This window comes from Scardinius erythrophthalmus (assembly GCF_964197995.2).
Source record: "Scardinius erythrophthalmus genome assembly, chromosome: 22".
In the NCBI taxonomy this organism is placed as follows: domain Eukaryota; kingdom Metazoa; phylum Chordata; class Actinopteri; order Cypriniformes; family Leuciscidae; genus Scardinius; species Scardinius erythrophthalmus.
The window spans coordinates 2405475-2429542 of NC_138242.1; the positions used below are offsets into that span (position 1 = coordinate 2405475).

At 43.4% G+C, this 24068-nt stretch overlaps 2 protein-coding genes across 3 annotated transcripts in view; one reads left to right on the forward strand and one right to left on the reverse strand.

The window, feature by feature from the left end:
• The window catches only part of piezo2a (piezo-type mechanosensitive ion channel component 2a), a 212844-nt gene extending 206221 nt beyond the window's left edge, over positions 1-6623 (forward strand). For both annotated transcript variants that reach the window (XM_081353359.1, XM_081353360.1), the window contains 4 exons: positions 2744-2860; positions 2939-3018; positions 4373-4586; positions 5883-6623. In XM_081353359.1, coding sequence (XP_081209485.1) covers positions 2744-2860; positions 2939-3018; positions 4373-4586; positions 5883-6135 — 664 coding nt within the window. In that variant the 3' untranslated portion in view covers positions 6136-6623. The remainder of the gene's footprint in view (positions 1-2743; positions 2861-2938; positions 3019-4372; positions 4587-5882) is intronic.
• On the reverse strand, positions 6531-23940 carry napga (N-ethylmaleimide-sensitive factor attachment protein, gamma a). The gene is made up of 11 exons (XM_081353361.1): positions 23645-23940; positions 23344-23411; positions 23172-23256; positions 23032-23049; positions 22927-22957; positions 19772-19881; positions 19613-19679; positions 19452-19522; positions 10550-10628; positions 9894-10103; positions 6531-7330 (listed from the first exon to the last, which is right to left on the reverse strand). The coding sequence occupies exons 1-11, from the start codon at positions 23695-23697 to the stop codon at positions 7196-7198; spliced, it is 927 nt and encodes a 308-aa protein (XP_081209487.1). The 5' UTR covers positions 23698-23940; the 3' UTR covers positions 6531-7195.
• Positions 23941-24068: the final 128 nt, after the last annotated feature.

The following is a 24068-nucleotide window of genomic DNA, read 5'->3' on the forward strand; positions in this document are numbered from 1 at the left end:
TTGATTCTCCGTGAAATTGTCAAACTCTTCACAACTTCTAAACAGTCTTTCTTCGTGTGAGCCATCACATGCAAAATGATCCATTCAGGGATCAAAATCTGTCAGACATGTGTTATTACATAAATATTTATGACATGGATTGATTGTAATGTTTGCTAAATGTATTGCTAAAATGAAATAGGAATCACAATCTTACCAATCAACCAACCAGTCAAGTTTGGAAACTATATATATATATATATGGAGTTTGCATTTAAGGCGAGACACGGCAGGCAAACACATAGTTTTTTTTCACTGGTCAATTTTGAGATTTTTGGATATTTGTCTTCAATAACATGTCTTCTTTCAGACTTGTGGTGAAAAAAAGTCAGAAATACACATTTAGGTCTTTATTTTACTTCATTTTGTCTGTTTGCGTCTGTAGTTTTCTCATAAATTCAACAAAAGTTGGCGTTAAATTCTCCCGCTGCTCCCTGTCATCACACACGCCGCTGGAAAGCTCTCTCTCTCCTGTACAATGCTGTCGGATCCAAATATGGTCATTTCCTTTTTATCAGCAACCAATCGTGAAAGTAAAGGGGGGGATTTAACTCATCTCATTGGCTGATATAAATCTTTAAAGCCCGTTTTCTCAAAATGACTTTTCTCTCATTCTCCAAGTCTGAAATCTCCACTTCAGCAGCACCGATATACACCACACTCTCCAGTCTTGTACCTAGTTATATTATGAAGACATTTACTGAGGGATTTGTAAATATATTATTCCTAGCCTGATTTATATAACATTTTATTCAGAAAAAACATGGCGAAAATCATTTTATTAATGCTATTGACAGTATATTCTGATTTACAGGATAACAAAAGTAGATATCCATAAATCCCTCTGTAATTTTTCCCCCATCTAATATGTGAACACGATGAAAAAAATAATTTTGAACCTGTCTTTATCCAATACTCAGATTTAAAATATATGCAAATTAGTGCATATTTAATTAGATAATGCCTAATTTGCATATTTAAACATTAAATTACAGAAAACTTGTAATACATTTTTTTTCTCATCTTAATGTATGTAATCAACTGGGAAAGTTTCATGGCGATATCTGCTAGTTAAAACGTTTTACCCTATTCACCTGTAGTGTCTCGCCTTAAAACGCGTACGTATTTTTACAGTACTTTTTTTTCTGCGCAGTGTTTCTGCAAATGTTTTACATGTAAGCTAAAAATTCTTGTCATTGGAAGAGCAATGGGAAGATATGTAACTATAAGATATGTACTGTAGGTGTTAGAGAAACACATAATGAACAAGCAACTGAGAATTTTCAGTTTACATGTAACACATTGCAGCAAAATAAATGTACTGTATAAATACAAATGTTCATTTTCTTTTTGTGTACTAGTGTTGACTTTTCCCTGTAAATGTTTCCCTACTCTCTGAATCTGCAGTTGCTGCTGGTTCCAGCGACACACACACATTTGATTAGTGAGGTTCAAAAGAGACAAAACTGTTTTGCGCAATGGAAATGTGCATCTTGTCATCATGTTCGACAATCACTAAACTAATGCCATGAATTCACTCTGCTTGTAAGACAAAGCTAGTTTAGTCCCCCTGTAGTCAATAATTTTATCTCTTAAAACTCATCTTTGATCACCAAAATGACATATTTAAATGTTTTTTCCTTGAAAATAATTTCTTTAGGCCTTAAAATATCTTGACTGTAACTCGACACCCTTGCCTCATTTAGTATGCACGGTTCTATGAATATGCAAATGAGCCCCGCCTCCACTCACTCACTCAGCTCAGAGATCCACTGGTTGACGATCACACGTTGATCTGATTGGTTACAAGGTAGTTTGTGACGTCAGAAACACCAGCGATTTCAAAGCGTGTTTTTGAGACTGTCTTTGGTTCACTGCAGTTTTAAGGAGGAAATACTCAGCAATGCTGTCGACTTATGAACTTACACATGCTTTGTCTTAAAGCAGATTAAAAACACCACATAGACACATAAACAACATTAAAAGCTGGATTTTCACCACAGGGGGACTTTAGGAATATATTTTAGAAAACTGAATAGGGGCAATAGTCTTGAAACACAAATATTGTGATGAAACTCTGTTGTCTTTTTTCCAAACTTATCCACACCTGGAAATTACTCAAATCACATTCCATACTTTTCCAAACTGTGTAGAAACCCTAAGATGCACTACTGTTTAAAAGTGTGTCTGTGAGTCTCTTCTGCTCACCAAAGCTGCATTTATTTGATCAAAAATACAGTAAAAACAGTGAAATATTATTCCAGTGTAAATCAGCTGTGTTCTATGTGAATATCTAGTAAAGTGTAATTTATTCCTGTGATCAAAGCTGAATGTTCAGCATCATTACTCCAGTCTTCAGTGTCACATGATCCTTCAGAAATCACTCTAATATGATGATTTGATGATCAAGAAACATTTGATTATTATCAATGTTGAAAACAGCTTCATATTTTTGTGGAAACTGATACATTTAATTTTTCTAACCCATTCTTTGATGAATAGAATGAAATAGAATCTTTTGTAACATTTTTACTGTAACTTTTGATACATCTAATGTGTCCTTGATGAATAAAAGTATGAATATATTACTGTCATTCCACGGTATTTACACAGTAATCCAAATAATGCTATGTCCAAAACCCACTTTTGCTAGTGCACTCCTCTAACGAGCGAATAAATCCCATGATGCTCCTCTCTTCTGCAGGAATCTGAGTCTGGGAGCGAAGGCTGAGTTTGCCGTGGACAAACACGTCACATATCTGGACATGAACACTAGACAAGAGCTGATCGCTTTACTCAACGGGACCAGAAATAAAGCTGTGTGAGTACACACTCCACATCAGCAGCTTCACACTTACAGCAATGCTTCAGTATTTACAGTGCATCTTCTCATTTACAGGGTCATAGAGAAAGTGTTTCCCTGCTTCATTCGAGCACCGAGTGACTCCAACGCCAAACCCATAGATCAGCTTTACACAGGTAATGGAGTCCAGGACACTTTCCTGGAAAGTGTGTGTGTGTGTGTGTGTGTGTGTGTGTGTGTGTTTATGAGGCGCCGGACTGGACAAAAGACAGAGAGAGACCGAATGTGTCCGAGCATAAAATAGTTTGTTTATAAATAAATTACACATTTCTGAAGAAGGGTTGGCTCTCCACAGAACATAAAATATTTATTTTATTTTATTTTATTTTATTTTTCGTGTTCGCATTTATGAGGAAAAAACAATGTTACGGACGTGTCAGTTCTCCGTTACGGACGGGACCGCTCTGAAAACGGCACTAAAAGACTGCTTTAAAACTTTCACAGAGACCTCAAACAGAAAGCACAAAGCCTTTTTTTAAAGTGAATTTCGTTTTGTATTAATTGTATCTTAATTTTGATCAATGTTTCATCAACCAATTGCCAGGATTTAATATAGCAGACAATAGATAATCACGACACGTGGAGGCGCCGGCGCGTGAACTGGAGCTAGTCCAATAAGTGAACCGAAACTCAGCGTATAAGGTAGCCTACTCGCCTCACAGACCTGAGACATATATAGAAAGCTTGAAATGTCTACTTTTAAACAGAACAATTCAAAACGAAAGAAAACAGTGTTCTCTGCTTATGTAATCCGTATGAAATGTGCATTTCTCTCTGGCGCGTTCACTACTGAAGATCGCGAGTCAGCATCGTCAACTTCATCTTTGCAGCCGACACTGACACAGAAAACACTTGTTTATTAGTAAACAATTAAAATGTCTCCTGCTATATTTTAGCCTACATATTCATTCATTACTTTTGCTGGTTCTTTGTGACAGCTTTTAGGTGCTTTATTGGCAGCGCCACCATGAACGCGTCAGCACCGAAAACATGGAGATTTTTTTCAATCCCTGTTTTGGCAGGGGAAAAACTGATCAGAAAATGTAACAAAACGTTGTAGAAATGTAGTGGAGTAGAAAGTATAATAATTGCTGCAAAAAGTAACGAAGTAAAAGTCAAAAGTATGCACTATTGATTCTATTGAAGTAAAGTACAGATAAGTGAAAAATTTACTTAAGTAAAGTAACAAAGTATTTGTACTTCATTACGTTCCACCACTGGCCAGATATGAGCAGATTCTGCGCAATACGCTGTATTTAATATATCATGACTCACGAGTATTTGCACTAAATCTGTGCTGATTTGTCTTACACAAACTTCCCCAATAAAGTGAGTAAAATAAGTAACACATGAAATTAGCCAGTGATTTACAGCGTTAGCCGGCACTGTTGAGTTTTACCCGCGTTAGCGAGTGTTCATCTCTAACCCTGGACTCACACTCGCACCTGTAACCGGTTGATCTCTGCACAGATGATGGTTATAAGAGCGTTCTGCTGGACTTGGAGAGGTCTCGTAACGCCAGCGAACACATCCAGGAGTGGTGGATCGTGGACCAGCCGTCCGCAGGGAAGATCCAGATGCGGTCCGAGCAGAAGCTGGAGAAGAAGAGCGCGGCCGGACTGCAGCTCTACGTCTTCAGCGATAAAGTCAGTCCTCCCAGCCTGGGCTTCCTGGCGGGATACGGGTGAGTCGCGGGAGAGCCTCGGGAACGCCTCGATAAGGGTTTGCATGCTAGTCCAGCGCCGTTAGCCGGATCCAGCAGACTAGCCTTACAAGGCAGTTTTATTCTGGACATAACTTTTACTCAGTTGCAAAAAAAGGTAGATCGGTCTAATTTGAATCCGAACTTTAAGACTAGACTGCTCGCTTATCTCAAACCTGTATGAGTTTCTTTCTGCTGCTGAATATGAGAAGATATTTTGAAGAAAGTTGGAAACCAGACGGTTGTTGGACACCAGTATTTTTTTTTCCTACTATGGAAGTCCATCAACTGTCTGTCAATCATTCTTCAAGATATCTTCCTTTGTGTTCAGCAGGAGAAAGAAATATTTACAGGTTTGAAACAACTTGAGGATGAGTAAATGATGACAGAATTGTAATTTTTAATTGAGAACTATTCCTATTCCTTTAACTGAACAGCTGTGTTTATGCATTTGCAGGTTTTCCCCTCAAAAAAAGTGATTTTTTTAGATAAAAAATTACACATTTTATGGTGGTAATTTAATAACTTACTCGACTTTTTGTGGTGAAATTAAACAAAACCTAAAATCAACAAAATAATCACAAAAAGTGCAGTACTAACAGTTATTGACAAGCGAAATAATTCTGCGATCTTTGAACAAAATCTTCATAGAAGCAGAGCAAACAGTTAATATACTTCTCTCACTGGAAGTTGCACTTTTTGCAATTATTTTGCAGTTAAATGCCGAATTATGCAGGATTGTAACAAAAAAAAAAGTAATTTTCTTGATTTTGCATTTTGTTTATAGATCGAAGAATTATTTAATTAAGGTGTCAATAACTGTTAGCACTGCACTGTTTGCTATTATTTTGTCAATGTGGATGAATGGTGAAAGAATCTGTTCCATGATCACAGAATTATCTCATTAGCGTTAACTAATAATAATGCACTTTATTTTGTGGTTAAATTGTCAATAATTTTTTTGTGGATTATTTTGCAGTATAGTCACAAATAATGCAGGATTGCAAACATCGTACAGAACTATCTCACTGATGTGTTAATGACTTGGTAATGCACTTTTTGTGGTTAAATCGTGAATTATGCAAGATTGACAAAAATAGTGTAAGTCTGATCGTTGAACACGACGCGGAATCATCAAAAAACGAACACGTCAACTGTTAATACTGCACTTTTTGACGTTATTTTGCAGTAAAGTCACAAATTATGCAAACAATGTGTTAACTGTGAGAAGTTTTGTGATTGTCTGGTGGTTAAATGTCAAATGCTGGTCTCCCGCAGGATCATGGGCCTGTACGCATCGGTGGTGCTGGTGATCGGGAAGTTCGTGCGCGAGTTCTTCAGTGGCATCTCTCACTCCATCATGTTCGAGGAGCTCCCGTGTGTGGACCGAATCCTCAAACTCTGCACCGACATCTTCCTGGTGCGCGAGACGGGCGAGCTGGAGCTCGAGGAGGACCTGTACGCCAAACTCATCTTCCTCTACCGCTCCCCCGAGACCATGATCAAGTGGACCAGGGAGAAGACCAAATGAGGACTGAGAGAAACTGATGACAAGAGGTTGCTGACAACAACGTGATAATAGCGGAGTCCTGCTTGAGATTTAGAGCTTGAGAAACTGCCAGAAACACGCAGCCAATGGGATCAGGATCGAGGTTTTAATGCGCTCTAGCGCCACCTGTCTGTTAGAAGTCTCGATAATCGCGCGCTGTGCAATATACTGTCCTGGAGGCTGACTGATAACTTGAACAAAGAAAGGAGGTTGAGAGACACTAGGCACTTTTTCTTCAGAGAAAACTGGACCCAGAAGTGCTCGGGTTCTTCAGGACTATCCTAGCTCGACGTATAGGCTTGGCGGAGGACTGAAGCGTTCTCAGGAACGGGGCGAGCCGAGCTTAACCGGCTCTGTGTGTGTGATTGTGGATCAGGATCATAAAAACACAGTCTGGAAACATGTTTGCCTGTGCTTTTTTCTTGCATTTTCACCATTGTGTATGAGTAAAGTCTACAATATTCACTGCATCTAAAGTATGCAAAAACAATCATTTTTATTTATTCATTGGTATTCTGCACCCATGCAATCACAGTAAACATAATTTAGGTCCTCGTTAATAACAGAAATTGTTCCCCGCAATTTCAAAGCACATCAACTAAAACAAAACCGGTTTCGTATATTCAGATTATCTTAAGGCATTTCATGCAGATCTGGTGACGCTTCATATACAAAGAAGGAATGGAGTTCATGTTGTTTTGTAGAGCAGGCACTGTTATTCAATATTCATATGATAGTGTATAATTGAACACGATGTAGTCCAGCACTACTGAAGTCTGAAACACTGAACATCAGATGATACAGTAAAGGCTGTTCTCTCAGGTGTGGGTTTGCCTTTAAACTCGCGTTAAAATCAATGTTATATGCTAAAGAGATCAGGCAAACGCAAACCTAACGTTCACTTTAAAGGCAAACCTGAATAATAAACACACATGCTTGTGAGGAGTTGTTGAGTAGCTTTTCTGAAAGCATCTTAAAACACAGATACGTCCAGTTCAGGGATATAATCATGCATGCGCTCTCGGGCAGCAGAAGTGTGTGTTTAACACAGTCCTCCAGCGTACTCATCCTCGTCTTCCTGCGGCTGCGCGGCTCCAGCCTCTCCGCTAGCGCTAGCGGCGGGTTTCTTCTTCTTCCCTCCTCCGGGCACCTGCAGGCTGAGGGCCAGCTTGGCGTACTGTAGGACAGGTGAGAACGAACACACACACACACACACACACACACACACACACATCAGTGTGGAGAAACGCTGAAGAAAGAGCTCATTGACATACAACAGTCCACAACACCTGCTAAATGCTCAGCATGGCTCGGCCCGCCCTGAGGATGACTGACACACACCAGGATGTTAAAGAGCTCATTTACATATTTTAAAGGTACGGTAGCAAACAAACATGACCTTGACTAACATTATAGCAGGGAAATAAAACACAGAAGGGAGGAAAACGAGTCTTTTGCCTTGTCCAAACACACACACACTTGTGGTCTTGGCCACTTGAGAGCGCATGCACACGACAGAAGGAAAGTGCGCTAGACCGTCGCATGTCTGAAAAAAGCAGAAGTGCAGCGCCCTTAATGAACACTCTCTCCAATACCGCTTCAGAGATAAGCGTATCCCATCATGCATTATGTTCGGGAACTCACACTGCAAAAAATGCCTTTCTTACTTAGTATTTTAGTCTTGTTTTCAGTTCAAATATCTAAACAATTCTTAAATCAAGATGCATTTACTAGACCAGTAAAATGCCAAGAAAATCGGGTAAGAAAAATAATGTTGTTTCTGTTTGAATTAAGATTATTTCTCTGACCTCATTAGCAGATCATTTTGCTTATTTTAAGCAAAACCTCTTAATTTTGATTTATTACTCCAGAAAACAAGACATAATATCTCATGGCATTTTACTCTAGTAAATGCATCTTTTAGATATTTAGACTGCAAACAAGACTCAAATACTAAGTAAGTAAAGCATGTTTTGCAGAGCACGTTCCCCGAAATCGCGAGATGTTGAGGAAAACACTGTAATTGACATTAATTAGATGCATATCATTTGGTAGTAAAAACAAAGTGTTGCACATGTTATTGGTGTAAAGATGAGTATGATGTGTGTGTAGGCCTGTTATGTACGACATTTGCAACGGTTTTGATCACTTAATTAGAAGCAGCACAATTTAAAATGTGTGTGTTCTGTTAGCGACTCCTGAACACACGTTTATTTTAAAATGCAAAGTATTGAAAATATAATAAATAAAAGCTCTAAACACTTGCATTTTTTGCGAGACTATAAGTGTGTCCCATCGAGTAATCTTCTAGTTCTACACACACTTGCAGTGTTTACGCCTACATGAACACTTGGGGCAAGTGGTCAAGAGCCAAGAACACGAGTGTGTGTGTGTGTGTGTGTGTGTGTGTGTGTGTGTGTGTGTGTCTGGACAAGGCATTTCTCTACTCTACTGTAATATGCAGATGTTTTGTCATTGATGATGTCATACCTGCCACAATCCTGGAAGTGTGAATCAAACAAATCAGAGACAGTGAGGAGCTTAGAAACACTGAGCCTGAACACACTGACCAGAGGGACGTTTGCTCTGACAGACAGCGAAGGTACAACACATATGATTAATAAAGTATCATATCTGTGCTTTATGTGCTTTTTTCAATTAAAATAAAGTTTCTACATGTAAGGCACCGCCAGTTTTAGTCAATTCTGAGATTTTGCTTCCATTCCTTCTGACTAGTGGAAAGAAAACATCTAAAATACACATATTAGTGTTTATTTTAATACTTTATCTGCAGTACCGGTCAAAAGTTTGGAAACTTTTCTTTTTTACCATCATTACTCCAGTCTTCAGTGTCACATGATCCTTCAGAAATCACTCTAATATGAGGATCTGATGCTCAGTGCTGAAAACAGTTGTGCTGCTTCATATTTTAATGCAATATAAATCTTTACTATCTCTTTTTATCGATTTAACACATCCTTGCGGAATAAAAGTATTCATTTCTTTCACAAAAAGAAAGAAAAAATTGCTGACCCCAAACTTTTAAACGGTAGTGCATTTCTGTTTTAAATAAATGTTGTTTTTAAAGGAGTCGTTCACTTCAGAATTAAGATTTCCTGATAATTTACTTACACACACTCGTCATCCAAGATGTTCATGTCTTTCTTTCTTCAGTCGAACAGAAATGAAGGTTTCTGAGTAAATCACTCCAGGATGTTCCTCCATATAGTGTCTTCAATGGGGTCCAACGGGTCGAAGGTCCAGATGGGAGTTTCAGTGCGGCTTTTTTATAAAATGTCCGCTGGTTTGTCTAGATGAGACTCTTATTCCTCGGCTGGATCGTGTCGAGACTTTGAAGCCGCACTGAAATTCACATCTGGACCGTCGACCCGTTGGACCCCATTGAAGACACTATATGGAGGAACATCCTGGAGTGTTTTCCTCAAAAACCTTCATATATTTTCCACTGAAGAAAGAAAGACATGAACATCTTGGATGACGTGTGTGTGTGTGTGAGTAAATTATCAGGAAATCTTAATTCTGAAGTGAACTAATCCTTTAATTAACTATATGTACTTACTATAGAGTTAGAGTTGAGGGTTAGTTACTTGTTATTACTATAGTAAGTACATGTAGTAATGTGTAACTACGTCATCTTAAAATAAAGTGTTACCGACAGACTATCCTCAACTGAGGAAAGTTATATACACACACACACAGATGTCGAGTGTGAGACTCACGTCGTTGTCCATGTATCTGAGCAGGGGTGAGGTACACACGCGGGTCACCTGATCTTCATCTTGCTCGTCGTAACCCTGCAGGAGTTGCTCCATGGCGATGCAGTCTTCGCTCCCGCTGAACCCTGGGATACTGTAGCTCTCGCGCACACAGCGGTCCGCCGCCACGTAGTCCGCGCGGTGGAGGTGCACCAGCACCTGTGCGATGGTTTTCTGTCACACACACACACACACACACACACACACACACAACACCATCACTCACTGCAATGCATCCAGTGTTTCCCCTAGTGTTGAGGCGTGTGACGAATACGTGCTGTCAAATCTTTAGTAATCAAAAAGCATGTCTAATTAATTGAAACCATAAAACTTAAAACATAAAACAACATTTAAAAAAAATTACTCTATGAAATGTTTTTTTTTTTCTTCACAAATTCAGTGTTGTGTTTTTATCTGGTAATGAAATGAAGACATAAAACATGAATGCAATTTATCTCAATCATATGAAATTAAACCTTTTGTCCAACAACGTGCTGCACTATGAGCTTTACTGTTAAAATTAAAACATGGAAGAAATCTGTTAAAAAATTGTGATTATTCCTTACAAAGTAAAGCTACTGCAGAGCTCAGTGCAGTGATATATGAGCCCTGAGACGCACCTTGAAACAGGTCGGATAATTCTCTATCTCTTTATACATGTTCTTCTCCTTCTGCAGTGACACAGCGGCCTCGTCAAACCTGGAGTAATCATCACAATCCTGCATTAAAATAATACGCTACACAATTCAAAATACCAAAGCAAACTCTAAAACATAATTGCTATGGATGCACTGAAAATGAAAAAAGCTATTTTCATTATTTAATGAATGTTACAGTTTATTGTAGTTTTAAAGGTGCAGTGTGTAATATTTAGGAGGATCTGTTGACAGAAGTGCAATATCATAAACATAACTGTGTTTCCAGTGGTGTATAAAGACCTTACACAATGAACCGTTATTACTTTAGTATGAGGCATTTCTCTCTACACACACCGCGGGTCCGCTTACATCCACATGTTTCTACGGTGGCCCTGAGCGGACAAACGCATTTTGGCACAATGTTGTTCTAGCTAAAGTCAGCGAATAAAACATTGACACAATGATGAACAAGTGACAATAATATTCACAATAACATCGTTTTACTGAATAATTAAGTAAACATAATTTCTTAATTTATCTTTGTAAAGAAACTTCATTGCTGGACTGGCTACTCTCTGCTGCCTCAGGTGATGACATCACTTCCTGTCGGCCAGCGTAACTTCTGCTGGGTGCAGTTCACAACCTCACCACTAGATGCTGTTAAAACTTACACACTGCACCTTTAAATGGATACTTCACCTCTGGGAAGATGAATGTGTATTTAAAATAGGTCATTTAAGTAGAAGAAATGTGAAGAAATTTTTGAATTTGGAGCTTTCTAGACTGAGAAAAGCCAGAAAATGTATTTTTGGCTTATGTGGATGAAAGACAACAACTCCCAGAATGCACTTGCTTCGCTGCCTTAGGAGGCCACGCCTACCGGTAAGAGTGTGCAGTTGTAAACAACAAGGCTAGCCTAAGTAAGTGATGAGTTTGCCAGGGATTTAGAGATCGTCCAAAATGTCCGGGATTCGGCTTTTGCGTTCTACAGTCGCCATTCATCATGTTTACTGTGGCGAGCAGGACGAGGCTGACGGCCGCGGGAGAACGTTATCATGTTTACTGTGGCGAGCAGGATGAGGCTGACGGCCGCGGGAGAACGTTATCATGTTTACTGTGGCGAGCAGGACGAGGCTGAGGGCCGCGGGAGAACGTTATCATGTTTACTGTGGCGAGCAGGACGAGGCTGACGGCCGCGGGAGAACGTTATCATGTTTACTGTGGCGAGCAGGACGAGGCTGAGGGCCGCGGGAGAACGTTATCATGTTTACTGTGGCGAGCAGGACGAGGCTGACGGCCGCGGGAGAACGTTATCATGTTTACTGTGGCGAGCAGGATGAGGCTGAGGGCCGCGGGAGAACGTTATCATGTTTACTGTGGCGAGCAGGATGAGGCTGACGGCCGCGGGAGAACGTTATCATGTTTACTGTGGCGAGCAGGATGAGGCTGACGGCCGCGGGAGAACGTTATCATGTTTACTGTGGCGAGCAGGACGAGGCTGACGGCCGCGGGAGAACGTTATCATGTTTACTGTGGCGAGCAGGATGAGGCTGAGGGCCGCGGGAGAACGTTATCATGTTTACTGTGGCGAGCAGGACGAGGCTGACGGCCGCGGGAGAACGTTATCATGTTTACTGTGGCGAGCAGGATGAGGCTGACGGCCGCGGGAGAACGTTATCATGTTTACTGTGGCGAGCAGGATGAGGCTGACGGCCGCGGGAGAACGTTATCATGTTTACTGTGGCGAGCAGGATGAGGCTGACGGCCGCGGGAGAACGTTATCATGTTTACTGTGGCGAGCAGGACAAGGCTGAGGGGCGCGGGAGAACGGCATCATGTTTACTGTGGCGAGCAGGACGAGGCTGACGGCCGCGGGAGAACGTTATCATGTTTACTGTGGCGAGCAGGATGAGGCTGAGGGGCGCGGGAGAACGGCATCATGTTTACTGTGGCGAGCAGGACGAGGCTGACGGCCGCGGGAGAACGTTATCATGTTTACTGTGGCGAGCAGGACGAGGCTGAGGGCCGCGGGAGAACGTTATCATGTTTACTGTGGCGAGCAGGACAAGGCTGACGGCCGCGGGAGAACGTTATCATGTTTACTGTGGCGAGCAGGATGAGGCTGACGGCCGCGGGAGAACGTTATCATGTTTACTGTGGCGAGCAGGATGAGGCTGACGGCCGCGGGAGAACGTTATCATGTTTACTGTGGCGAGCAGGACGAGGCTGACGGCCGCGGGAGAACGTTACCATGTTTACTGTGGCGAGCAGGATGAGGCTGACGGCCGCGGGAGAACGTTATCATGTTTACTGTGGCGAGCAGGACGAGGCTGACGGCCGCGGGAGAACGTTATCATGTTTACTGTGGCGAGCAGGACGAGGCTGACGGCCGCGGGAGAACGTTATCATGTTTACTGTGGCGAGCAGGATGAGGCTGAGGGCCGCGGGAGAACGTTATCATGTTTACTGTGGCGAGCAGGATGAGGCTGACGGCCGCGGGAGAACGTTATCATGTTTACTGTGGCGAGCAGGACGAGGCTGAGGGCCGCGGGAGAACGTTATCATGTTTACTGTGGCGAGCAGGACGAGGCTGACGGCCGCGGGAGAACGTTATCATGTTTACTGTGGCGAGCAGGATGAGGCTGAGGGCCGCGGGAGAACGTTATCATGTTTACTGTGGCGAGCAGGACGAGGCTGACGGCCGCGGGAGAACGTTATCATGTTTACTGTGGCGAGCAGGATGAGGCTGAGGGCCGCGGGAGAACGTTATCATGTTTACTGTGGCGAGCAGGACGAGGCTGAGGGCCGCGGGAGAACGTTATCATGTTTACTGTGGCGAGCAGGACGAGGCTGAGGGCCGCGGGAGAACGTTATCATGTTTACTGTGGCGAGCAGGACGAGGCTGACGGCCGTGGGAGAACGTTATCATGTTTACTGTGGCGAGCAGGATGAGGCTGAGGGCCGCGGGAGAACGTTATCATGTTTACTGTGGCGAGCAGGACGAGGCTGACGGCCGCGGGAGAACGTTATCATGTTTACTGTGGCGAGCAGGATGAGGCTGACGGCCGCGGGAGAACGTTATCATGTTTACTGTGGCGAGCAGGACGAGGCTGACGGCCGCGGGAGAACGTTATCATGTTTACTGTGGCGAGCAGGATGAGGCTGAGGGCCGCGGGAGAACGTTATCATGTTTACTGTGGCGAGCAGGACGAGGCTGAGGGCCGCGGGAGAACGTTATCATGTTTACTGTGGCGAGCAGGACGAGGCTGAGGGCCGCGGGAGAACGTTATCATGTTTACTGTGGCGAGCAGGACGAGGCTGACGGCCGCGGGAGAACGTTATCATGTTTACTGTGGCGAGCAGGACGAGGCTGAGGGCCGCGGGAGAACGTCATCATGTTTACTGTGGCGAGCAGGACGAGGCTGAGGGCCGCGGGAGAACGTTATCATGTTTACTGTGGCGAGCAGGACGAGGCTGACGGCCGCGGGAGAACGTTATCATGTTTACTGTGGCGAGCAGGATGAGGCTGACGGCCGCGGGAGAACGTTACCATGTTTACTGTGGCGAGCAGGACGAGGCTGAGGGCCGCGGGAGAACGTTATCATGTTTACTGTGGCGAGCAGGACGAGGCTGAGGGCCGCGGGAGAACGTTATCATGTTTACTGTGGCGAGCAGGATGAGGCTGACGGCCGCGGGAGAACGTTATCATGTTTACTGTGGCGAGCAGGATGAGGCTGACGGCCGCGGGAGAACGTCATCATGTTTACTGTGGCGAGCAGGATGAGGCTGACGGCCGCGGGAGAACGTTACCATGTTTACTGTGGCGAGCAGGATGAGGCTGAGGGCCGCGGGAGAACGTTATCATGTTTACTGTGGCGAGCAGGACGAGGCTGACGGCCGCGGGAGAACGTTATCATGTTTACTGTGGCGAGCAGGACGAGGCTGACGGCCGCGGGAGAACGTTATCATGTTTACTGTGGCGAGCAGGACGAGGCTGAGGGCCGCGGGAGAACGTTATCATGTTTACTGTGGCGAGCAGGACGAGGCTGACGGCCGCGGGAGAACGTTATCATGTTTACTGTGGCGAGCAGGACGAGGCTGACGGCCGCGGGAGAACGTTATCATGTTTACTGTGGCGAGCAGGATGAGGCTGACGGCCGCGGGAGAACGTTATCATGTTTACTGTGGCGAGCAGGATGAGGCTGACGGCCGCGGGAGAACGTTATCATGTTTACTGTGGCGAGCAGGACGAGGCTGAGGGCCGCGGGAGAACGTTATCATGTTTACTGTGGCGAGCAGGATGAGGCTGACGGCCGCGGGAGAACGTTATCATGTTTACTGTGGCGAGCAGGACGAGGCTGAGGGCCGCGGGAGAACGGCATCATGTTTACTGTGGCGAGCAGGATGAGGCTGACGGCCGCGGGAGAACGTTATCATGTTTACTGTGGCGAGCAGGACGAGGCTGAGGGCCGCGGGAGAACGGCATCATGTTTACTGTGGCGAGCAGGACGAGGCTGACGGCCGCGGGAGAACGTTATCATGTTTACTGTGGCGAGCAGGACGAGGCTGACGGCCGCGGGAGAACGTTATCATGTTTACTGTGGCGAGCAGGACGAGGCTGACGGCCGCGGGAGAACGTTATCATGTTTACTGTGGCGAGCAGGACGAGGCTGACGGCCGCGGGAGAACGTTATCATGTTTACTGTGGCGAGCAGGACGAGGCTGAGGGGCGCGGGAGAACGTTATCATGTTTACTGTGGCGAGCAGGATGAGGCTGAGGGCCGCGGGAGAACGTTATCATGTTTACTGTGGCGAGCAGGATGAGGCTGAGGGCCGCGGGAGAACGTTATCATGTTTACTGTGGCGAGCAGGACGAGGCTGAGGGCCGCGGGAGAACGTTATCATGTTTACTGTGGCGAGCAGGATGAGGCTGACGGCCGCGGGAGAACGTTATCATGTTTACTGTGGCGAGCAGGATGAGGCTGACGGCCGCGGGAGAACGTTACCATGTTTACTGTGGCGAGCAGGATGAGGCTGACGGCCGCGGGAGAACGTTATCATGTTTACTGTGGCGAGCAGGATGAGGCTGACGGCCGCGGGAGAACGTTATCATGTTTACTGTGGCGAGCAGGACGAGGCTGACGGCCGCGGGAGAACGTTATCATGTTTACTGTGGCGAGCAGGACGAGGCTGAGGGCCGCGGGAGAACGTTATCATGTTTACTGTGGCGAGCAGGATGAGGCTGAGGGCCGCGGGAGAACGTTATCATGTTTACTGTGGCGAGCAGGATGAGGCTGACGGCCGCGGGAGAACGTTATCATGTTTACTGTGGCGAGCAGGACGAGGCTGACGGCCGCGGGAGAACGGCATCATGTTTACTGTGGCGAGCAGGACGAGGCTGAGGGGCGCGGGAGAACGGCATCATGTTTACTGTGGCGAGCAGGATGAGGCTGACGGCCGCGGGAGAACGGCATCATGTTTACTGTGGCGAGCAGGATGAGGCTGACGGCCGCGGGAGAACGTTATCATGTTTACTGTGGCGAGCAGGACGAGGCTGAGGGGCGCGGGAGAACGGCATCATGTTTACTGTGGCGAGCAGGACGAGGCTGACGGCCGCGGGAGAACGTTATCATGTTTACTGTGGCGAGCAGGACGAGGCTGACGGCCGCGGGAGAACGTTATCATGTTTACTGTGGCGAGCAGGACGAGGCTGACGGCCGCGGGAGAACGTTATCATGTTTACTGTGGCGAGCAGGACGAGGCTGACGGCCGCGGGAGAACGTTATCATGTTTACTGTGGCGAGCAGGACGAGGCTGAGGGGCGCGGGAGAACGTTATCATGTTTACTGTGGCGAGCAGGATGAGGCTGAGGGCCGCGGGAGAACGTTATCATGTTTACTGTGGCGAGCAGGATGAGGCTGAGGGCCGCGGGAGAACGTTATCATGTTTACTGTGGCGAGCAGGACGAGGCTGAGGGCCGCGGGAGAACGTTATCATGTTTACTGTGGCGAGCAGGATGAGGCTGACGGCCGCGGGAGAACGTTATCATGTTTACTGTGGCGAGCAGGATGAGGCTGACGGCCGCGGGAGAACGTTACCATGTTTACTGTGGCGAGCAGGATGAGGCTGACGGCCGCGGGAGAACGTTATCATGTTTACTGTGGCGAGCAGGACGAGGCTGAGGGCCGCGGGAGAACGTTATCATGTTTACTGTGGCGAGCAGGATGAGGCTGACGGCCGCGGGAGAACGTTATCATGTTTACTGTGGCGAGCAGGATGAGGCTGACGGCCGCGGGAGAACGTTATCATGTTTACTGTGGCGAGCAGGACGAGGCTGACGGCCGCGGGAGAACGTTATCATGTTTACTGTGGCGAGCAGGACGAGGCTGAGGGCCGCGGGAGAACGTTATCATGTTTACTGTGGCGAGCAGGATGAGGCTGAGGGCCGCGGGAGAACGTTATCATGTTTACTGTGGCGAGCAGGATGAGGCTGACGGCCGCGGGAGAACGTTATCATGTTTACTGTGGCGAGCAGGACGAGGCTGACGGCCGCGGGAGAACGGCATCATGTTTACTGTGGCGAGCAGGACGAGGCTGAGGGGCGCGGGAGAACGGCATCATGTTTACTGTGGCGAGCAGGATGAGGCTGACGGCCGCGGGAGAACGGCATCATGTTTACTGTGGCGAGCAGGACGAGGCTGAGGGGCGCGGGAGAACGGCATCATGTTTACTGTGGCGAGCAGGACGAGGCTGAGGGGCGCGGGAGAACGGCATCATGTTTACTGTGGCGAGCAGGATGAGGCTGAGGGCCGCGGGAGAACGTTATCATGTTTACTGTGGCGAGCAGGATGAGGCTGACGGCCGCGGGAGAACGTTATCATGTTTACTGTGGCGAGCAGGACGAGGCTGAGGGGCGCGGGAGAACGGCATCATGTTTACTGTGGCGAGCAGGACGAGGCTGAGGGGCGCGGGAGAACGTTATCATGTTTACTGTGGCGAGCAGGACGAGGCTGAGGGCCGCGGGAGAACGGCATCATGTTTACTGTGGCGAGCAGGACGAGGCTGAGGGCCGCGGGAGAACGTTATCATGTTTACTGTGGCGAGCAGGATGAGGCTGAGGGCCGCGGGAGAACGTTATCATGTTTACTGTGGCGAGCAGGATGAGGCTGAGGGCCGCGGGAGAACGTTATCATGTTTACTGTGGCGAGCAGGATGAGGCTGACGGCCGCGGGAGAACGTTATCATGTTTACTGTGGCGAGCAGGATGAGGCTGACGGCCGCGGGAGAACGTTATCATGTTTACTGTGGCGAGCAGGATGAGGCTGAGGGCCGCGGGAGAACGTTATCATGTTTACTGTGGCGAGCAGGATGAGGCTGACGGCCGCGGGAGAACGTTATCATGTTTACTGTGGCGAGCAGGATGAGGCTGAGGGCCGCGGGAGAACGTTATCATGTTTACTGTGGCGAGCAGGACGAGGCTGTCGGCCGCGGGAGAACGTTATCATGTTTACTGTGGCGAGCAGGATGAGGCTGAGGGCCGCGGGAGAACGTTATCATGTTTACTGTGGCGAGCAGGATGAGGCTGACGGCCGCGGGAGAACGTTATCATGTTTACTGTGGCGAGCAGGATGAGGCTGAGGGCCGCGGGAGAACGTTATCATGTTTACTGTGGCGAGCAGGACGAGGCTGACGGCCGCGGGAGAACGTTATCATGTTTACTGTGGCGAGCAGGATGAGGCTGACGGCCGCGGGAGAACGTTATCATGTTTACTGTGGCGAGCAGGACGAGGCTGACGGCCGCGGGAGAACGGCGCGAGGCCGGTGGCGTCATTACTGAGACGCGCCGGGTCTCGCAACGGAGGAGCGGGAATTTTTCTTAGCAATGGTAAAACGCACATCGACCGATCACTTGTTTAGCGTTCATGTAAACACTACATTCAGATTCACCAATCGGAATGAATTCAGTTAGATTGAAAGGTGTGCATGTAAACAATGAATGGCGACCGCAGAAAGCAAAAGCTGAATCCCGGACATTTTGAACGATCTCGCCCGCCGGACAAGTCCGGGAAAAAGAGGATGGTAACCCCTACTTACTCAGCTTTCTCCTATTATTCAGCTTTCTCCACAGAACAAGAGCCTGCTAGCTTAGCTTCCAAAGAAAGACGGCTGATACTGTGTACATTCTGTGAGTGAGATCCCACCCTGTATGGGCGGGTTGAACACATGCGGAACAGCGCCATCTACTGGCTGTAGTCTTTAGCCTCTGGACAGAAAATCCTCCGATGACGCAAAATGACGATTTTTGCGTCATCGGAGGATTTTTTCCAGACAAAAAATACATAAATCTCTCCTCTCAGGGGGATATGAGGGGGGAAAGCACGGTAATTCGAAAATACTACAGGTTTTCTACTAATACAAAGCTTAATGCTAAATCCTGAAGTATCCCTTTAAATGTTTATATTTCACCAAGACCTGGAGAAGAAACCATTCTGTTATTAAAGAGTTTATATAAAAACTGCCTTATTATTAAATATTATAATATTTAATATTAAATATTAAATTTAAATGTTTAGTTTATAATTTGAATGTTGATTAATAAGTTTGTTTGATTAATTAATTGATAATAATTTATTTCCAGTTTTTGGCCCATCCCTAATAATCACAAAACTTTACAATGAGTTAACATCAGTTATGAACTAATAATGAGAAGAACTTCTACAGCATTTATTAACCTTATTTTAATAAAACATTTTAGTTGTATGTGTTGATATTAGTGATGCACTGTGGACCAACATGAAGATGAACATGTTAATCTTGAACATCGATTAATAAATGTAAGTTTGTAAGTTAATGTTAGTTAGTGCATTAATAACTGCGATCTTACTTCTGTTGCCGAACCAGAAGTCGTGATGCTTTGCCTATGAGCTCCACAGCTTGCCTCAGTCGCTCCTCGTTCTGAGCACACACACGACAGAAGACGAGACAGTGTTAGTCTGAGGGTGTGTGTGAGGAAGTGTGTGTTCTGTGGTGTTACGCGAGCCTGACCTCGAACACTCCTGCCGCCTGCTGGTACAGGTGAACGGCTTTGGCCAGATCCAGAGGCTCGATCAACCTGCGAACGACAGATTCAGAGTCAGAGGAACTCCTCACTGGTGTAGACGTGTGTGTAGACGTGTGTGTAGATGTGCGAGTATGAACACACACTTCCCCGCTCGGTCCAGGGCCATGGCAGCGGTGTCAGGAGTGCCGTTCTCCACGTACATCATGCTGGCCTTCTCGATGTACTCGATCGCTTCAGGTAATCTCTGCATGTCCTGTACAGCACGCACACACACACACACACACTTTCAGTTGTCATGTATCATTTACTCCGAACAACGTTTATACGAGGGTACGACGGGGCTAAAGGCCCAGCTTAAGAGAAATGAGCTTTTCTCTCCTTTAGTGTATGATTGCAGAAAAAACTATATATGTTTGTATTGAACATTGATGGAGATTATTCTGATCAATGATCACAGATTTTGTGTGAAAATACATCATTAAAGTGGTTTGTTTTGTTTAAAAATCGTATAAATGTGTGACACACGGGGCAAAAGACACACAGTACTGATACAAATAAACGTAAGACTTGTTCAAAACAATCACTTTAGCAAAGTTTGTACTATTTTCTGCTTGTGATAAATAAAATTATTCATTTTTGTTTAATAAATATACTGTCATTAAAATGTGTTCATTTTAAAAATTGTTTTGAAAAGTAAAGATTCTGAAAGCACTGAATGAGATCCCATAATAAATGAATCTAGCTTTACAATAATAAATAATTATGACATTTTATTATACATGATTAATATAATTTTTAAATATGGTTATACTGAATAATACTCAACTTCATATATGATATTTCCCATCTGAATCTAACCATGTGATGTCAACAAATGGAGAAGTCTGAGGCTGTTTATCATCATGTTAATTATTGTGTCTTTTACCTCAAATATCATACTTTTACATATTCATCCGTTATTGAAAAACTGCTGCTTTAATGTTGCTTGAACAAAACTGAAAAAAAAAAAATGTAAAAATTGTTTCAATAATTTTAGCGATTCTCGTTTGTTACTTAAATCTACAACATTTTTTAAAAACATTAAATATTAGATCAAATTAGCACAGAATCCACTTTGACTGTCGGCGATCGCCTCACGGATCAGACGAGTTTCCACGCGCATCATCACAAGCGGACGGTAAGAAAAGTGCTGAGCTGAACGTGTGTGCCATCTAGTGTTTTAAAAGAGAATAAAGCCAAACGTGCCTTTACCCCGCGACCCCTTTAGCCCTGTTTACCCTATTATATATATATAAACTTAATTAAATGAGAATATATCATCAGTTAACTGTACATTCATAATTTAACTTCAATGGCTAAAGCAAGTGAGACATATGAACAAGGGCTATAACTGGCATTTAAGGCATTTCTCCAACATAAATATGTATAATTATATATATATATATATATATATATATATATATATATATATATATATATATATATATATATATATATTCACTACCGTTCACAAGTTTGGGGTCAGTAAGATTTTTTTATTTATTTTTTTGGAAAGAAGTTAAAGAAATTAATACTTTTGTTCATCAAGGACACATTAAAAGTGACAGTAAAGACATTTATAATGTTACAAAAGATTCTATTTCAAATAAATGTTGCTCTTTTGACCTTTATATTCATCAAAAAATCCTGAGAAATAAAATGTATGATGGTTTCCACAGAAATCTGAACTATTTTCAACATTGTTAATAACCATAAATGTTTCTTGATCATCAAATCATCATATTAGAGTGATTTGTGAAGGATCATGTGACACTGAAGACTGGAGTAATGATGCTGAACATTCAGCTTTGATCACAGGAATAAATTACACTTTACTATATATTCACATAGAGAACAGCTGATTTACATTATAATAATATTACACATTTTTACTGTATTTTAAATCAAATAAAAGCAGCCTTGGTGAGCAGAAGAGACTCTTTTTAAAAACATTAAAAATCTTAGCGACCCCAAACTTGTGAACGGCAGTGTATGTATATACAGTACCAGTCAAAAGTTTGGAAACGTTACTATTTTTAATGTTTTTGAAAGAAGTCTCTTATGCTCATCAAGCCTGCAGTTAAAAAAAACAAAAAAACAAAAAAAAAACAGTAATATTATGAAATATTATTACAATTTAAAATAATGGTTCTCTTTTTTAATATACTTTAAAATGTAATTTATTTTTGTGATGCAAAGCTGAATTTTCACCAGCAAGTACTCCAGTCTTTGGTGTCTTATGATCCTTCAGAAATCATTCTAATATGCTGATTTATGATCAATGTTGGAAACAGTTGTGCTGCTTAATATTTTTTTTATAACCTGAGATACTTTTTTCAGGATTATTTGATGAATAAAAAGTTAAAAAGAACTGTATTTATTTAGAATAGAAATCTTTTGTAACAATATACACTACCGTTCAAAAGTTTGGGAACAATAACTATTTTTTTTTTAAGAAATTAGTACTTTAATTCAACAAGGATGCGTTAAATTGATAAAAGGTGATGGTAACGATTTATATTATTAGAAATGTTTTTATTTTGAATAAATGCTGTTTTTATGAATAAATGCTGTTAACGTTTTACTCATCAATGAATCCTGAAAAAAGTATTCCAAAAAATTATATTAAGCAGCACAACTGTTTCCATCATTGATAATAACTGAGTATCAAATCATCATATTAGAATGATTTCTGAAGGATCATAAGACACCAAAGACTGGAGTACTTGCTGATGACAATTCAGCTTTGCATCACAAAAATAAATTACATTTTAAAATATATTAAAAAAGAGAACCATTATTTTAAATTGTAATAATATCTCATAATATTACTGTTTTTTTTTTTTTTTTACTGCAGGCTTGATGAGCATAAGAGACTTCTTTCAAAAACATTAAAAATAGTAACGTTTCCAAACTTTTGACTGGTACTGTATAAATGAAGAGTTCAGATGCAAAAGCCTCTAAGTGCCATCTGAAATTTTCTTCTAAAATGATCATTTTTATCAAGCTTGTATATTCAATAATTCAATAATTTCACTTAAATGGCAATGCAAATTACCTATTAATTGTCATTTAAGTGAAATTACTGAACTTAAATATTCAAGCTTTATAAAAATGATCATTCTAGAGGAAAATTTCAGATGGCACTTAGAGGCTTTTGCATCTGAACTCTTCATATATAAAGTGAAGGCTTGAAATAAATGAATTGATGTAATAATTATAGTAGAATACATGTTTAGTCAATAGTAAATGCACTGACCTTCAGCATCATTCCTGCTTGCTCAAAAGCCCTGCATACAGAAACATGTTCATAACAAGCACATTTAAAGCAGCAGATGTCTGTAATCATGATGAATGTACTCACTTGGCGGCGTGAAAAAGCCTGAACAATGAGTCAAGGAAGAAGACAGCGGTGATTTTCAGGTTTAAACACTGCCGGATGATGTTTGACAGACTAATACATCACTATATCAGCGAGAACAGCAGATTCATGATGAAGGATACGATCTGTGGTTGGTGTGAGCCTCGGCCTCCAGCAGATACGCCTCCTTCGCCTGGTCCAGCTGTTTGGCGTTTTTGAAGGCAACAGCTGGAGAGGAAGATCATCATCATCATCATCATCAGAGACACCTGAGATTGTGTGTGTGTGTGTGTGTGTGTGTGTGTGTAATCTCACCTGCTTTGGAATATTCTGATGCTGCACTGTCATAATCGGGCTTCCACTTCATAAAGCTCGTCTTTAAACTGAATATATTGAGAATAAAAGCTTTCATTACATTCTTCATTTAACTTAAATGATTAAAGCAAGACAAACACGAAAACATGCCTATAACTGCGACACTTAAGGCATTTCTCCATCATAAAGTCTCATGTATAATTTGATATTCGTATAAAGAGACTTTAATGATCAATTTGCTGTGAAATAAGACGTGATGTTCATTTAAAACCACTATAGTAAACATTCAAGCATTACTTACTATTTTTCAGCCTTGGCGATGTGCTCGTGAGCTTCGTTGATTTTTTGAGCCATTGTGTATTAAATAAGCTTTTTACACATGAATTACTACAAATAATAATAAATAAAAGACTGTAGCAGCTCTAGCCCTGTAGTGCTGCTGTCACCTGATGATGACAATGGCGTTCACTTCCGGGTAACTAGTTCGGCGTCATTATTTATTTTGTTTTATTTACTTTTTTGTTTCTTTTATTGTTGTTCTTGTTGATATTATGTGCTGTTATATTATGTTTTCTGTATGATCCCGTTCCCAGGTATAAAAAAAAAAAAAAAAAAACTCGACGTCATCACCGTCGGGCGGCAAGTGTTGTTGTGATGCGTTTGACGGCTTCATAAAACTGAATCCTACATTAAAACGCATTTATATCTCAGAACTTTTTTTTTGG

What these genes read in the sequence shown, in the direction of transcription:
- napga (XM_081353361.1), bottom strand. Translation starts at nt 23,697, where the DNA reads ATGGCTCAAAAAATCAACGAAGCTCACGAGCACATCGCCAAGGCTGAA. An exon ending in ATCGCCAAGGCTGAAAAATA is followed by an intron (nt 23,412 to 23,644) that starts GTAAGTAATGCT and finishes CAATATATTCAG; the next exon opens with TTTAAAGACGAGCTTTATGA. An exon ending in ATCAGAATATTCCAAAGCAG is followed by an intron (nt 23,257 to 23,343) that starts GTGAGATTACAC and finishes CTTCCTCTCCAG; the next exon opens with CTGTTGCCTTCAAAAACGCC.